Source organism: Hyperoodon ampullatus (assembly GCF_949752795.1).
Source record: "Hyperoodon ampullatus genome assembly, chromosome: 14".
Taxonomy (NCBI): Eukaryota; Metazoa; Chordata; class Mammalia; order Artiodactyla; family Ziphiidae; genus Hyperoodon; species Hyperoodon ampullatus.
In genome coordinates, this window is record NC_136927.1 from 54,256,522 (window position 1) to 54,271,601 (window position 15,080).

The 15,080-nt window shown below is 52.1% G+C and overlaps 1 protein-coding gene across 1 annotated transcript in view; it reads right to left on the reverse strand.

Annotated features, from left to right (window-relative positions):
- MYH16 (myosin heavy chain 16) overlaps window positions 1-15,080 on the reverse strand; it is a gene marked incomplete at both ends in the record, with an annotated part of 53,544 nt that overhangs the window by 22,232 nt on the left and 16,232 nt on the right. Inside the window, 10 exons of the mRNA XM_079718392.1 lie at window positions 46-273; window positions 1,941-2,114; window positions 4,239-4,320; window positions 5,651-5,787; window positions 9,054-9,174; window positions 10,359-10,476; window positions 10,859-10,946; window positions 12,081-12,139; window positions 13,029-13,155; window positions 14,870-15,049. Coding sequence (XP_079574518.1) covers window positions 46-273; window positions 1,941-2,114; window positions 4,239-4,320; window positions 5,651-5,787; window positions 9,054-9,174; window positions 10,359-10,476; window positions 10,859-10,946; window positions 12,081-12,139; window positions 13,029-13,155; window positions 14,870-15,049 — 1,314 coding nt within the window. The remainder of the gene's footprint in view (window positions 1-45; window positions 274-1,940; window positions 2,115-4,238; window positions 4,321-5,650; window positions 5,788-9,053; window positions 9,175-10,358; window positions 10,477-10,858; window positions 10,947-12,080; window positions 12,140-13,028; window positions 13,156-14,869; window positions 15,050-15,080) is intronic.

Consider the following 15,080-nt stretch of genomic DNA (forward strand, 5'->3'; position numbering starts at 1 on the left):
CCCTGGCCCTGGGAGGAGCAGGGTCTGGCCCAGGGGCCTCCCTACCTGCTTCTCCTTCTCCGTCTTGGCCAGCGTGGTCTCCAGGCCCTCCATGTCCCGCTTGAGGTCACTGAGCTCCCCCTCCAGCTTGCGCTTGGTGGCGCCCAGCAAGGCCGATGTGCCCTCCTCCTCCTCCAGCCTCTCCCGCATGTCGGAGATCTGGCTCTCCAGCTCCATCTTGGTCTTCATCATCTGGGTCAGGCGCTCCTCCGCATCTATCAGGTTCTCTTGCTCCTGGTGGAAGAAAGAGAGTATTGGTCAAAGGCAGGGGCCGGGCACCTGCAGGGGAACGTGCTGATGGCTAGGCCTCGGGCTGAGGGGCCCCCAACAAACGTGTCCTGGGGGCTGGACAGGGGCTGGCTATCTCTGAGCTTCTTGGTGATGAAGCCTTGTCCGGGAGTGTGGTCCCCAGACCAGCAGCAGCAGCATCACCTGCGAGCCGGTTAGAATGCAAAATCTCAGGCCCCACCTGTGACCTGTTCATCTGAATCTGCTTTTTAACGAGATCCCAGGTGATCAGATGCACCTTAAGGCATTAGCAGAGTGGTCTAGGAGAAGTCCGGGCCACTCAGGCAGGACGCCTTTTTCCGTTCAGGCTCTGCCATCTCATCCACTGATCCCATGTGGGCCTATGCTTGCATCCGCCAACGTGGAGGGGCATGTCCACCCAAATAACTCCCAGCATTGATTTAGCACTTTCGTGTTAACAAACCATTTCCTGTCCCTGGTTTCTCCTTATAACAACACTGAGAAGCAAGCCAGACAGGTGTCATCTATAAGCTAGGGTTCAGAGATGAGGGAACTGATATGCAGAGGGGGTGGAGTTGTCAAAAGTCACACAGGCAGTAAGTGGCAGAGGAGGGACAATCGCGGTGTCCACTGGGGTCTCCCTGAGATGGGGTCAGTGGTGTAAGACAACAACTGGCCATGGAGTCAGAAGATCAGACCAGCTAGATGACTTTTGGCTCGTGGCATAAATTTACTGAAATTCAATTCTCTGCAAAATAAGGGAAATGATCATTGTGAGGCATAAAGGGATGGAGCACATGGAGGCGCTTCTATAAACGGAAGATTCTTTTATCCTTGTGTTCATGCTCGGCCTCAGCCTCCCCAAACATAAAATGAGGGTCCTAGCCTGAGCAACTTCTCAGCGGTGTGGAAAGGATGGGAGAAAAGATGTCAGAGACAGCTTGGGGAAAATGGATAGCTAATGCCAGTGCTGACACTCTCTCGGCTGAGGAGACAGGGCTGTGACAGAGCAGGAATGACCAAGATGGGACTGGACCCCTCCCAGTCGTGGGTCTTCTACTGACTGGCTTGGGACCTTGATCAAATCTCTAAAGGTCGGTCAAGTGGAGTTTCCTACCCTGAAGATACACATGAAAATCGGGCGTCTTATGAGGTGGTTGTGAAGCTCAAATCAAAGAAGGAAGGACCCTTGTAAACCAGAAGGGTCATGGCTGTGAACCCGCTCATCGTATTGGGAGTCAGGCTCCCCACAGAAACTAGGTCATATGTTCTCCCCTCTGTGTTTGCACTTGATGGGCGAGGAAAAGGAAGCAGAGAAAAGAGGGCACGTTCCCTAGGTCCCCAGGGTGCCAGGCTCACCCCAGAGGTGCTCCTCCCACTATCTCGTGGCCCCCATGTCTGGACGATCCCCCAGGCCCAGCATGTACTGTATGTGTATGTGCCCAGCCTGCTGCTGTGGGCAAACAGGAATTTGATGGAGACTTTTTGGCAGTTGGGTCCAGGGTGACATGGCAATGAAAGAAAGAGAAGGCTGGGAATTCCCCAGTGTCTGGAAGCACACAGCTTCTTGGAAGGCCACTCTCCCTCCTTCTCTGGGTCTGACTCTTGCCAAGGCCCCCAGCTCCTGCCGCTGCCCCCAGGGCCCCACATACTGCCTGCAGCTGGATGGTGAGGTCATTCTTCTCCTGGCTGAGCGTGGCCATCTTCTCCTCCAGATCCTTGATCTTGCCTAGCAGCTCCTGCGTCTTGGCTGTGGCATTCCTCAGCTCCTCCTCCTTGGCCTTCATCTCCTCCTCTTGCCGAGCCACATTCAGGAGTGGCTTGACCTGGGTGGTGAACAACACTGCAGAGTGTTAGTGGGATGGGCTTTGCCAGGGGGCTAGGTGGGGGGCTGCTTTGCCTTCAACCAGGAATAGTCGCTCCTCTTCTGCACCCACAGCACCTGTCTGGACCTCTCTGTGCATTTGGCACTTCTCATCCTGCAAGAGTGCCTGGATCCATTGGGTCCTCTGCCCTGCTAGACCACGAACCCTGACCCCTGCCCCTCCCCATCTCCCTCCTGCCCTCGGCGTCTCTACAGCACCAAGCAGAGCAGGCAGGACAGGCCCTTGGAATATTTCCTGATCTATGGATACATTATTCAGGAGCACAAACACCATGGATTTGGGAGAAGGAATCGCCTCTCTTTGAAGATGACAGATAAACCTGTCATCGCCAGCCTGGTCTGTGGGGATCTGGGATACTGCAGTGCAAAATTTGCATAATAGGTGATAGTGGGCTTCCCTGGTGGCGCAGTGGTTGAGAGTCCGCCTGCTGATGCAGGGGACACGGGTTCGTGCCCCGGTCCGGGAAGATCCCACATGCCTCAGAGCAGCTGGGCCCGTGAGCCATGGCTGCTGAGCCTGCGCATCCGGAGCCTGTGCTCCGCAACGGGAGAGGACACAGCAGTGAGAGGCCCACGTACCGCAAAAAAAAAAAGTGATAGTAAGCATCACTTGCAACTGTGTTACACTTTTTATCCAGTGAAAGCCTCCCCCAAGGTGTTGTTTTTTTCCATTGATTCAGCCTATCTGACTTAGTTAAATAAGATTAGAGCTCATAACACGCTAAGAGTAAAGGATTTTAATTTTATGTTTTTACTCATTGGAACAGGATCTTACTCCGCTCTGTTTAATTGGTGAAGTTTTACTTTCTGGTAAAGAGCAGAGAAGTTTCTAGGCTCTGTCTCCTTGTCATCTGTCGTCACTTATGTCTGGCTTGGAAGGAATCTTAAAGGCCGTTGGTCTGGGGCTTCCCAAAGGGTAATACATACACTGAGGGGGCAGGTGAGATGGATTCAACCTTTGCACGGAAACCTTTTGATTTTCATTGTTACATGGTTACTTTAAAAATAATGTTGAAAAGTAATAGTTTAATACATGATTTTGAAAAATAATAATTTTTAAAAATGAAAAGATCTCGTGAAATCCACAGTTTTATGCATAACGTTTGCTTAGGATGAGACAGGTAAGGATGCGAAGTTTCCTTTTAAAATTAAAATTTCGAAATAAAAAAGTGAGTTGATGTAAAGAAAGAAGGTCAGTCATAGAACAGGTGGGGAAAGTGCCGTACTGACTACATTTGAGAACTTTTTGTTTAGATCCCTCTGCCGTCTCAGGCCCTCCAGTGGGCCGGCCTGTGCGTGGGTACTGCTGGGGATGCAGAACTTACTATCCCTCCCTTTCAATGTATGGTCAGCATGGATTGTTAGAAAGTTCTTCCCTATGGGGAGGGGAGAGAAGCTTCTGCTTGAGCTGTCGGGGGCTCAGGGCCCCCTAAGATGACCTGGAGCCTGTGCCAACCCTCCACGTAGCTGCCCTGAACACCCTGCCCGTCAAGACAACACTGCCCTCTGGCCCCCTGAATGCGGCAGCCCTGCCCCTGGGTCCAGCGGCGTGCTTCCTTGTAACAGGGACTCCAGGTGGGACGCCATGCCCCAGCGCCACCGGAGCCTCATGCAGTAGGTTGGTTCATGGCCTCCTGCATTTGCTGAGGGTGGACTGGTTGCTTGGGCGCCGGCAGCCTCCTCTCCTGGCTGACTCGCTCAGCCCCACTGCTGCCTCAGAACAGCCTGGGAAAGGAGAGGTCGGATCCCATGATTTCCTGAAGTCCAGGACTTCACTGAAGGAGTTGAGATGCTTCAACATGCCCAAGGGTGAGGCACTGCGCACCAAGCCCACTTTTGTGGGGAGGGGGCTCTCTGCATCCTAAGTGGGTTTTATTTTGAGGGATGAGTTGAAAGGTGGGAAGACACACTATCGTTTTTCTCAGGGAGGACTCAGCCCCCTCCTGGAAGGAGGCTACACTCTTCCTCCAAGGTGCCCTCATTTTCAGACTGTCCCTGCAGCATCCCGCGGCCTCCCATCCCCAGGAGGCCCCTCCGCCCAGGACTGCAGCCCCTCAGTCCTCACCTTGTGATAGAGCTTCCACCAGCCCCAGAAACGCAGCTCCAGGAACTTGCGTGTGTTCCGCTGGATGACCTTCAGGCCAATTCTGAAAAAAAAAGGAAGAATCCAGCATTGCATGGGTTAAAATGAAGGCGGGGGTGCGGTGGGGGGCGGGGGACTGGCGTCCCCAATGGAACCAACTCCTCCCGGACAGCTCAGGGCTGAGCTCATTTCTTCCTGCATTTCCCTCCTTCTGCTCCCTCACCGGAAATCATCCGTTAGTCTCCAAATCCCATCCGTCTGCGGTCTCTGGAATCAGCCCTCCTTGTCCCTGACAGCTTCCTTTAACTGTCATTTACTGAGGATCTTCTGTGCGCTGAGTCCCACCACTCAGCCCCTAACTGGTGTCCCTGCCTTTGGCCGGGGTCACAGGGGCCCTGCTGGTGGATATCAGGACTTCATTACTGTTATTATTTATTCATTACTGTTATTATTACTAATACTATGACCACAAGAGCCAGAGTCAACCACAGGGCAGCCAGAGCTATTTTCTAATTACCATTTTAGGGAGATGACTGAAAAACACAATTCTGAGGGCAGCGATTTGGGACGAGGATTTCTGGCTTGGAATCCTGACTCTTTCTGCATGAACCTGGCCCAGTACCTTAACCCTTCTGATCTCAGTTTCCACATCTGTAAAATGGGGGTGCTGATCCTACCACATCCCTCTCACAGCATCACCATATGGATCAAGTAAGGGGAAGCCTGTGAAAGTGACTTGTAGACTGTAAAGAGAAGGGTTTATATTAGGTGGTCCCTGTTAGGAGTTGAATTGTGTCCCCTCCCAAAAGATATGCTGAAGTCCTAACCCCCAGAACCTGTGAATATGATCTTATTTGGAAATAAGAGTCTTTGCAGATGGAATTAACTTAGTTTAAGATGAGGTCATATTGGAGTAGTGGGGGGCCCCTAACCCAAGATGACTGCCGTCCTTATAAAAAAAAGGAAGACCATGTGAAGACAGACACAGAAGAAGACCTTGTGAGGACAGAGGCAGAGATTGGAGAGATGTAGCCACAAGCCAAGGGGTGCCTGGGGCTACCAGGACTGGAAGAGGCAAGAAAGGCTTCTCCTCTCGAGGCTTTGGAGGGAGCTTGCCTGCCAACACCTTAATTTCAGACTCCTGGCCTCCAGAATCATGGGAAAATAAATTTCTGTTATTTTAAGGCACCTGGTTTGTGGTACTTTGTTAATGGCAGCCGCAGGAAACCAACACAGGCCCCAAAGAGGGTTCTTTGGGACAACAAAGACATTGGCACCCTCCCTATCTCACTGCCCAGTGTCACTGGTGGAGCTGAGCACCGTGTGTGTGGAGGGGTCCCTGGTCATTCCATGTGGATGGTGTGGCTTCAGTCGGCCTGCCCTACTGGTGCTACCTTCGTTCCAGCATCTTCTTGAACTCGACCCTCATGAGGAAACCCCGGAGCCGACACTGAAGCATCGTCATGATCTTGGCCAGACGCTCGTCCCGCATGTCCTCGAGCTTGGCCAGGATGCCTGCTCGGAAGAACACCTGGGGGAAAGACACATGGATCTGAGAATAGCCCCTCTGCCACCAAAGCAGCCGCTTAGCGGGGAGTTCAAAATCAGAGAACAAGAAGTTCCGACGGGTCCTTCAGAGTTCAGAGACCCTGGGAAACAGCTGGCCCTGGCCTGGACATCTGCACAGCAGGGCATGCCAGCCTCGGCATCTATTTCCTCTCGCTCTTGGACACTCCTGTGGGCCTTGCAATTACTAGCTGGGTCACCTTGGACATGCCTCCTCACATCTTAGGGCCTCAATGCCTCATCTGTGAAATGGGGTTGTTGACCCCTCCCTTAGAGGGTTGCTATAAAAATTAAATGAGATACCAGGGAAAGTACTTCTGCAAACTGTGAAGCTCTGAGTAAAATGTGATAGATCCTTTGGATCTTCACTGCTACCTGTGGTGACTGCCTGGCAGCAGGGTGCCAATGGGCCTTCCTTTTTACCACTATGCAAAGCAGCCTTGGGACAGTCATGGTCCCACGGGATATGGGAGTGGGAAGAGGGGAGAGTGGTCGGCAGGGGGAGTTGACTTTCTAGAAAGGGGACAGAGTTTTCCCAGTGTTGCACAATTTCAGGCATCCGACTCTGTTCTATGAGTGGGTCTCGTCCCCAGGAAAACAAGAACAGCTTTGCAATGCATGTTAGAAAGGGCCAGAAACACCCAACCTCAGGGCAATGCGAATTAAGGTCACAAGATACCACTCCCCCTCCCCGCAACCTGCAACACTGAAGACTTCTGATAAAACAAGTGTTGGCAGGCATGTGAATCAACGAGGGGGTGGGTGGTGAGTAAGTACAGTTTTGGAAATTGGTTGTCACTCCCTCAGTGTGTATCTCAACCCTGGCTGCACATCATCCCCACCTGGAGGGCTTTGGAAAGATGCCATTGCCTGGGCACAGGTGACTTCAAACAGTTTCTGGGGTGGGGAGCTCAGGCATCAGCGTTCCAACCTCTCTGCCCCCACCCTCAGTCTAGATGATTCTAATGTACAGCCAAGGTTGAAAACTTTGTTCTAGAGAAATTCTTGCATAGGGCCATGTGTGAGGATGTTGATAGCAGCAATGCTGGTAACTGAAACAAGAAGGAGCAATCCAATTTCCAAGGACAGGAGACAGGACAGTTGTGGCATGGCCATCAGAAGTCCTGTGATATGGCTATGACCATGAACAAACGTCACATACCAGCCAAGAAGGATGAATCTTAGAAACATGATTAAGTGACAAAAGCATGTCAGATAAGAGTATATCAAGTATGATACTTTCATGAAGCTCAAAACCAGGCAAACCTTGGGCCACGTGCATATGTGATAAAACTGTTTTTGAAAAGGCAAGGGTACAGCTAACATTCAGGGCAAAGGTTACTCCTTGGGGTGGGGAGGAAGGAGAGGAAAGAGACGTAAAGATGAAGTTCTGGGTTTTTAAGTGGGCTCATGGGTGATCGCTTTATCAGTGTGTTTTATAATACACCATATTTTTATAGGCTTCTAATAGGACATGATAGAAACTTCTGGAAGTATAGAAGGAATCAGGAGCCCAACACCTGGCCTCAGCCTGCTTTGAATGTGCTAGGGCACCTTGGTTAAGTCAGTCTCCTTTGGGGGAAAGTGGTCTCCTCCTGTCCAGTGGGAGTGTAGGACCCCAAGTCCTTTCAGCCCTGGGAACCTCTGATTCTACACGTGGGGGCAGGGATTAGAGCCCCCAGTTGAATATAAAGATGTGGATGCTTGGATACCTACAGGGAAAGGATGGAAAGGGATGCTTCTTCCCTCTGCCCTCTCCCCACCAGTCATGGGGTAGAGACATTGGGCTTGATATTTCCAGATTAATTGTGGTTCAGGTTTGGTCTTTGAGGAGCATTGGGGCAAGCATGTGGCCGGTGGGGAAGGCCCGCATGAGCCAAAGCCAGGGATGGGGACACAGTGTACAGGCGGAGTCATTCTGTTCTCTGTTCTGCCCCTGCCGCCAGAGCCTGCCTGGCACCAGGGAGCAAAGCAGTCCCCAGCAGCCCCAGGCCTTTACCTGGACCTGAGGTGCCCCATGCAACCCTCGAACAACAGCAAGATCAGTCTGTCTGCCCAGGGGTAGCTGTGTCAGATACAAGTCACGTGACTTCCCTGATCCCATGACGAGGGGCCTGAGGCCTGCTCTGTCCTGCCTAGTTCTGTGAAATTGGGCACGTCACCTCTATGTCTTCTCCAGGCTTCCTTAAGTTTCCCACCCATCAAAGGTGGGGTGGGGGAAGGAGCTGGTCTCCGAGGTTCTCTCCGGCTCAGGTATTCAGTGATTCTGTGACAAAGCCTGAGAGTTCCCATAAGTCAATTTATCTCCACACAGCACGTCTCAGCGGTGCAGGAGGCCAAAGCTCATAGTTCTGGCAGGTTTGAAGGCAGTATTACCATCCTGCTAACGCCAATGGCTACACAGCAAGCTGTAGGGAGCTAGGGACTCTTTCTGTTCTGTCCACCTGCGCATCCCTAAGCCTAGAACTGTGCCTGGCACGCAGGAGGCACTCCGTACGTGTTGGATGTACATGCAGCTGGGAGCTTCCCTGGGCATCGTGCCACACCAGGCCTGCGGAGAAGCTGGGCCTGCCTGTGCCCCCCTCCCCGCGAGACCAGGATGGGCAGGTGACCCACTCCAGGCTGCACAGCAGCAGGCTCTGAGCCTGAGGCAAAGCCAGGGCCCCTCTTGCATCACCCTGACTGTCACGTTGGGGTGCAGTCTGGTTGGGCAGGTGTCGATGGGCACCTCCCACCATCAGCCTGGCCCTTACAATCCTGACAGGACTCTGCGGGGCCAGGAAGTGGGACAGACATGGGCCCCATGAGTCAGGATCAGGCGGCCGCTCTGTCTGAGTCAACCCTGACTCACCTGCCAACTCAGGGCTGGAGCTCGTGGTGTGGGTGGGCTGGGATTAGGGTGCTTCACCCCCGGACCTCGTCCACACACGTACCATGGTGCTCTGGTCCAGTCCAGGACCTTGATTCCGATCAGCTGCTTTTATTCTGAGAAATCTGTGGCCCAAGCAGTCCTAATATTCTCCTGTTTATTGAGTACCTCTCTGTCTGAGCTGGGTTCTCACGCACGCTACTCCCAATCCTGTGAGATTGGCTTTACCAGCCCTGCTTTTTCGGAAGAGGACACAGAGGCTCTCAGCAGCTGAGGGGCTTGACCACCTGGTCTACAGCTGAGCTGGAATTCACACCCTGACACCCACCTTCTTGGGACAAGGCTGAGTGGGAAGACCCTACCTTGGTGTGTCCGATTTTGTATTCATTCACATCCAAGTCACTGGCCCCGAGCAGCAGCTCTGAGGCCTTCTTGTTGTCCACGAACCCCTGAGAAATCACGCTGGGGTTCAGCACTTGGTACCTGTCAGGAGAGACGATGGCAGTCCCCATCATCCCCAAGTTGGCAGCCCAGGAAGTCTGCCCTCACAGTTATCATCAACCTGTGAGATGGCCTTCAAATCAGGGATTAGACTTGTTTCACAGAGGCCCACGGCAGGCAGAGGGAGGGGACTGACAGGAGACACTGGGGAGTAGATGTCGGTGTGGGTTGGAAGTTCAGCGAGGAGATGGTCTTAGAAATGAAGACACCAAAATCTTTCCTTCCTGATCTTTTCCTCCAGACATGGGAGAACCGCTTCTTTTCCTGACCTGCCAGTTGCTCCCTTAGTCCTTCCCCAGCTAGGGACTTCAGAGGGCTTGGACAAGATGACCTCTAGTGACCCTTCTTGCTCCATCAGTCTGCGGTCCTATGTTCTAGCAATTAGGGAAGGGGTCGAAGTAAATTAACCTCTCAGGTGGAGGTCTCGGTTTGGGTTCCCCCAGAATCAGACCTTGAGACCAGGATTCAAGTGCAAGTAGTTTATCCGAGAGGTGGCAGAGTTGGGGAGTGGGTCAGGGAGGCCAGCAAAAGGCATGTTATCAAGCCAGTTATCAGAACAGGCAACTGGGGCTTCAGGCTGCTGGGGGACCCTTGTGTGCTGGAAACAGCTCCCCCTGGCTCACAAGCACCTGTGTGCATCTCTCCCCAACCCTGCATTCAGTGATGTCACATTGGTAGCTTGAAGTCAGCCGTGGTGGGAGTATTTATACCATGGAAATCGGTAGATATTACAAATCAGGGCTTCTTTTTTTAAAAAAAAATTTAACTTGGAGGGCCCATTGTTAAACATTTACCAACATACAGCTGTCTGAGAGCCAGTATAGAACATGCCTCAAAGTTAGCCCATCATCAGGGTGAGGAAGCTGAAGCGTTTATATGCCAACTGTCCTTAGTCATTGGTCAAGGGCTGCTCCTGGGGAGGCATTAATTCCTGATACTTTCAGCGTGCCAAGTAGCAAAGCAGGCTCTAGCAGCCAGAGAGAGCCCTCGGGCAAAGAACTGCAGGTGCTGGCTATTGAAAGTTGGGCCATTGTGTACTGAAGTAGACAGTGAGATAGTGTCCATCTCTGTACCCATACTGTCTGCTCCAATGGGACTACATGTATCAAGAGTCAACCCCTGGAGACTGAGAACTGTACTCAAGATATCGGGAAGACACCACTCACCTCTGTTTGAACTCTGGGTACTGCAGCCTGTTTGGGAAGCCCTTCCTGCAAATACGGATGCCTTCGAGGACTCCATTGCAAGCCAGCTGGTGCATGACCAGGTGGGCGTCCACCACACCTGCCAAAAGGGAGGGCACAGGATGGGGAGTCACTACCCTAGGGTACCCTAGGCCACTCCTTGCCACTCAAGGAGGCTGAACTGAATATCCAGGTCTTCAACCCTAATCTCCTCCAGTCACTGCCCAGGGTGTCCCAGGTCCCCCACAATTCAGCCAAGGCCCAAAGGCTCTCCTGAGTGTGACTTCTGCCTAGGTGGGCACCACTCTGCTTTACAAAGTAGCTAGAACGTGCTGTTTGGATGATCCATTGTTGGAGTTTCTTTCAATGCCCCATTTTACCCCAGTCATTCCTGGTGATTAAAAGTGGACTTAATTTGGAGTGAACCCCAACTTCACACATCCTGAGGACTTCTAGCTGGGAGACATGTCCCCATGATGTACCTGATTGCTTGAACTCATTGGGGACAATACAGCGGACAAAATGGGGGGAGGTGCTGTGGAGGGTGGCCATCAGCTTGTTCAACTGCTCCTGGGGGTAGAGGGAAAGAAAGAGTGAAACTTGGCGTTGGTGTTGCAGGACACCCATGCTCAGGAGAGGTATTTGTTTAGAGTTTAATTAATTTAATTACAATTACAATTCAGTGCTTTGGTCACACCAGCCACTTTTCAGGTACTCACTAACCACGTGTGGCTAGTGGCTATCGTACTAGACAGCATATTGGACGGTGGCTGCCATATTAGACAGAAGAGAACATTTCCATCATCACAGAAAGTTCTGTCAGATAGTGATGCTCTCAAAGGTCCAGTAACTTGCCCAAAGTGACATGTTTTACAGAAAGAGGGACCCTCTGAGTTCAGTGCTGGCTCATCGTAGAATCTTGCTACTAGAAGGAACCGTAGTGCCTATGTGGACAAATCCCTCACCAATTTTTTTTTTTTTTGCAGTACGCGGGCCTCTCACTGTTGTGGCCTCTCCCGTTGCGGAGCACAGGCTCTGGACGCGCAGGCTCAGCGGCCATGGCTCACGGGCCCAGCCGCTCCGTGGCATGTGGGATCTTCCCGGACCGGGGCACGAGCCCACGTCCCCTGCATCGGCAGGCGGACTCTCAACCACTGCGCCACCAGGGAAGCCCCTCCCTCGCCATTTTTAACTTCCCTAATAGATGATCCCTCCTCTTCCACTTGGATACGTCCAATGAGGTGGCCCACTCTGCCTCAGGACAGCCGGATCCTTGGGAAGTATTGAAATCATTCTTTGTGCAACATCTCACCATTGGCTACATTTCTGCCCTTGGAATATGTTTCTAGCAGTGCCCAAACTTTGTGGAAGTTGTGCCCAGCCCAGAAGACCTGCCAGCACAAGATCTTAGGCACTGATATTTCCACTTGTTATGTTGGGCAAGTCCCATCATTCTCTGGGTTTCAATCTGAAACAACGCAGTTAGACTGGACCATCTTTAAGGGTTTTTTCTGCCCTATGGTCCTGTGGTTCTGTGCCCTCTTCAGAAGGAAACGGACCCCTGAAATGAAAGAGGCAACCATAGGCATAGAAATGAAATCATCCTGTCCTGGGCCATGAGGTGGCAGCCAGACCACTACACCATTGGAAGGGATGGTTGGGGGCAGTGGTCACAAGGTGGCCTCTGGGGCAGCCCCTACTTACCCTGTAGAAGTTGGAGACGGTCATGAAAGAGGACCCTCGTTTCTGCTTCTTGCTTCCAGCTGAGGAAGAGAGATAAACATGTTTCACATCAGTACCCAGCACAGGGGCAGGCAGCCCCATTCAGTGCTCTGTGTCAAGGACGTGCATCCTCTGGGTTTTTTTTGTTTTGTTTTGTTTTGTTTTTTAGTTTCTGCTTTATAACAAAGTGAATCAGTCATACATATACATCTGTTCCCACATCCCCATCCTCTGGTTTTGAAAAGACTTGTCTGGGGACTAGATGAGGTGGGACCCCCACACCAGGAAAACGAGATCTACCAGGGAGAGGGTGAACGGGCTGACTGTGGCATAACAGTCACAAGGAGTGCTGTGCTTCCTGGAGGGTCTGTAGCCCTTTGTGATTTAGGGCTGGCCCAAGGCAACACACTGCTGCCATTGCCTGGGGAGGAGGAAGAACCCACACCATCTGGAGGAATTGCATGCTGGTGGCGCACACATCTCTGAGCCCAAGGAGATTTGCAGTTCTTGTCCCTCTAAGTGGCGGCCCTGTTGGGTGTTCCCCTATGGGTCACATGACCTCTACTGGGTAGGAGGCAGAACTGAGCTTGACATTTGGCTCAGACAGGAGAGCAGGGAGCAGAAAATAAGCACAGAGCTTTTGGGCATCAACTTTTCCAAAGCAATATCGCTCCACCTAGATGTGATATGGGCCCAGTGATCAATTCGGTTGATGGAAGAAGCTCCCAGGATGCATCTGTACCTCTTTATTGCAGTAGCATCCATAGCCGATCTCAAGCAACTTGTCATTCATTCATTCATTCGTTCATTCGTTCATTCATTCATTCAACAAGAGTCAAATATGAGAGTTTTTGTTTTCTTTTTTTCCTACTTCTGGCCGCTAAAGGGTATCGGCACAGAGAGACTGGACACACGAGGGGTCAGCCATACTTGGAGCCTCCTCTTCTTTGAAGAGAAGGGCTAGGAGCCCCAGGCTTGATTTCTGGAACAAGCCCACCACTGTTTCATTCAGGGGGTCTTTGTTCTTCTCCAGCCAGCCTGTGATGTTGTAACCCACCTGGAAGGGGGCAAATGCCAGTGGTTACATTTCAGGCCCAGATTCCACCTTTCAGGTCCCACAGCCAGAACCTCAATCTACATCTCTGTCTACTCTGGGTTCCCAGGACCAACCTTCAGCCCCATCTCCTGGGACTTCAGTTCCTGTCCTGATGACTTGCCTGGAGCCCTGGGACGTCCATGAACCCCCATCTCTTGGGCATTTGCAGTTTGCCTGTCTAGGGCACCCTGTCTCTGAGCTTTACCCACACACCAGGACTCCCCAGCTACTCTTTGCCAGGTGTGACCTTCTTTTACATGTCTTGCTTTGCTGGCCACACTGAGCCTCCCTGACCCCTGGGTCTTTTTCTACCCAGGTTGGCTGATCTTATTCCTGGCTCAGTGATTGACCTTGACCAGTGGCATCCCAAGCAACATGAAGAACTCCCTACAAGGACATCTATTCTCTCCTTGCTGAGAAGCACACATCCCCCCTCCATTGCCTGGTGGGAGGGGGGCTCCATCCATCCAAACTGGGGGCTTCCTGTGTCCAAGTAATTGGACATCCACTAATTTCTGGTTCCCATTTTGCCATGTAGCCCCAGCTGGAGAGGCAAAGAGGAAGGTGCCTTTCAGATCATTCAACTGAGCACAGAGAACCTAGGGACGCAGATGAGAAGACAAAACCTTTGGGCTTTCCTTCTCCTATGTGGTGTGTGACATTCATAACCTCTGGGCCTCATCTTAGAGCCTTCTTGGAAGTACATAGGCCCCACTTGACTTTGGATGTCCCATTGCTACAAACACCGAGCCCTTCTCATTTCATCGTGGAGGGTGGGGTGGAACACTGCAATTCGGCCCCAAGCCCGTTTGCTCTGGGTAGCGGCACAGTCCATTTGGCCAGTAATTGGCATTATCATGGTTGTTGAGATCATAAAAGCTTGGCCCCGATGCCCAATCCAACAGCAGCTTTCCTGACAGCTCTGTCCTAAGCCTGCCATTTCCCCACAGCGAAACCCAGAGAGGCTCAACAAACTCCTTGGTAACAGGAGGCACTGGATTGATGGCAACACTGATTGTTTCCCCCATCAGTTATTCAAATAAACCTGAGTCCTGGCTGCACTTAATTTCCCTCTTCCCCAAGGACTAGGTCTGTCATGAGTGAAAAAGCCACTCCGTAAATGTCACCTTGTTAGTTTGGTGGCCACGTGCTGTCAGAGGGGTGAATCAGTCAACTGGGGAATAATTGTTGGACTCATGGACTTTTTTTCCTTCTTTTTGCAAGTTTTGTCTGTTTTTTTTTTTTTTGGCCTTGCTGCGTGGCATGTGGGATCTTAGGTCCCCCAACCAGGGATTGAACCCGTGCACCCTGCAGTAGAAGCATGGAGTCCTAACTACTGGACTGCCAGGGAATTCCCTGCAAGCGTCGCCATTTCTGACCAAGATCGAAGTTCAGCCGTCAAACGGAGAGCCATAGACAATGGCATGGCCCTGGCAGGTCTGAGGGCATGAACTGCTGGGCATCCTTGGCTAGATTGCTTTGGAACTCCCAGAGGGAGAAGTGAGGAGGAAGTACAAGCCAGAGGTCATTTCGATCAACTGATCACCCTGTTCGATGGTGGCTGGGTTAGGGGGAGGGAGGAAGCCTCAGGGAGGGTGTGGCAGGACAGACCTACATTTGTGGGAGCTGGAGGCACCGGGCAGGTGGCCACAGGGGGTGCCGAGGAGGTACTCACGGTGCCTGCATAGTGGACAAGCTCGAAGTGGGCCTCGGGCCCCTTGCCCTTGCTCCCCTTGGGCTTGAGGAAGTTGCTGGACTTGCCCAGGTGGTTGTCATACAGGGCTGCCTTGAACGTGGCGTCGGTGGCCTTTGGGAAGACACACTGTTCCTCCAAGATGGAGAAGATGCCCATGGGCTAGAAGGGAAGAGGAGCGGATGGCATTAGA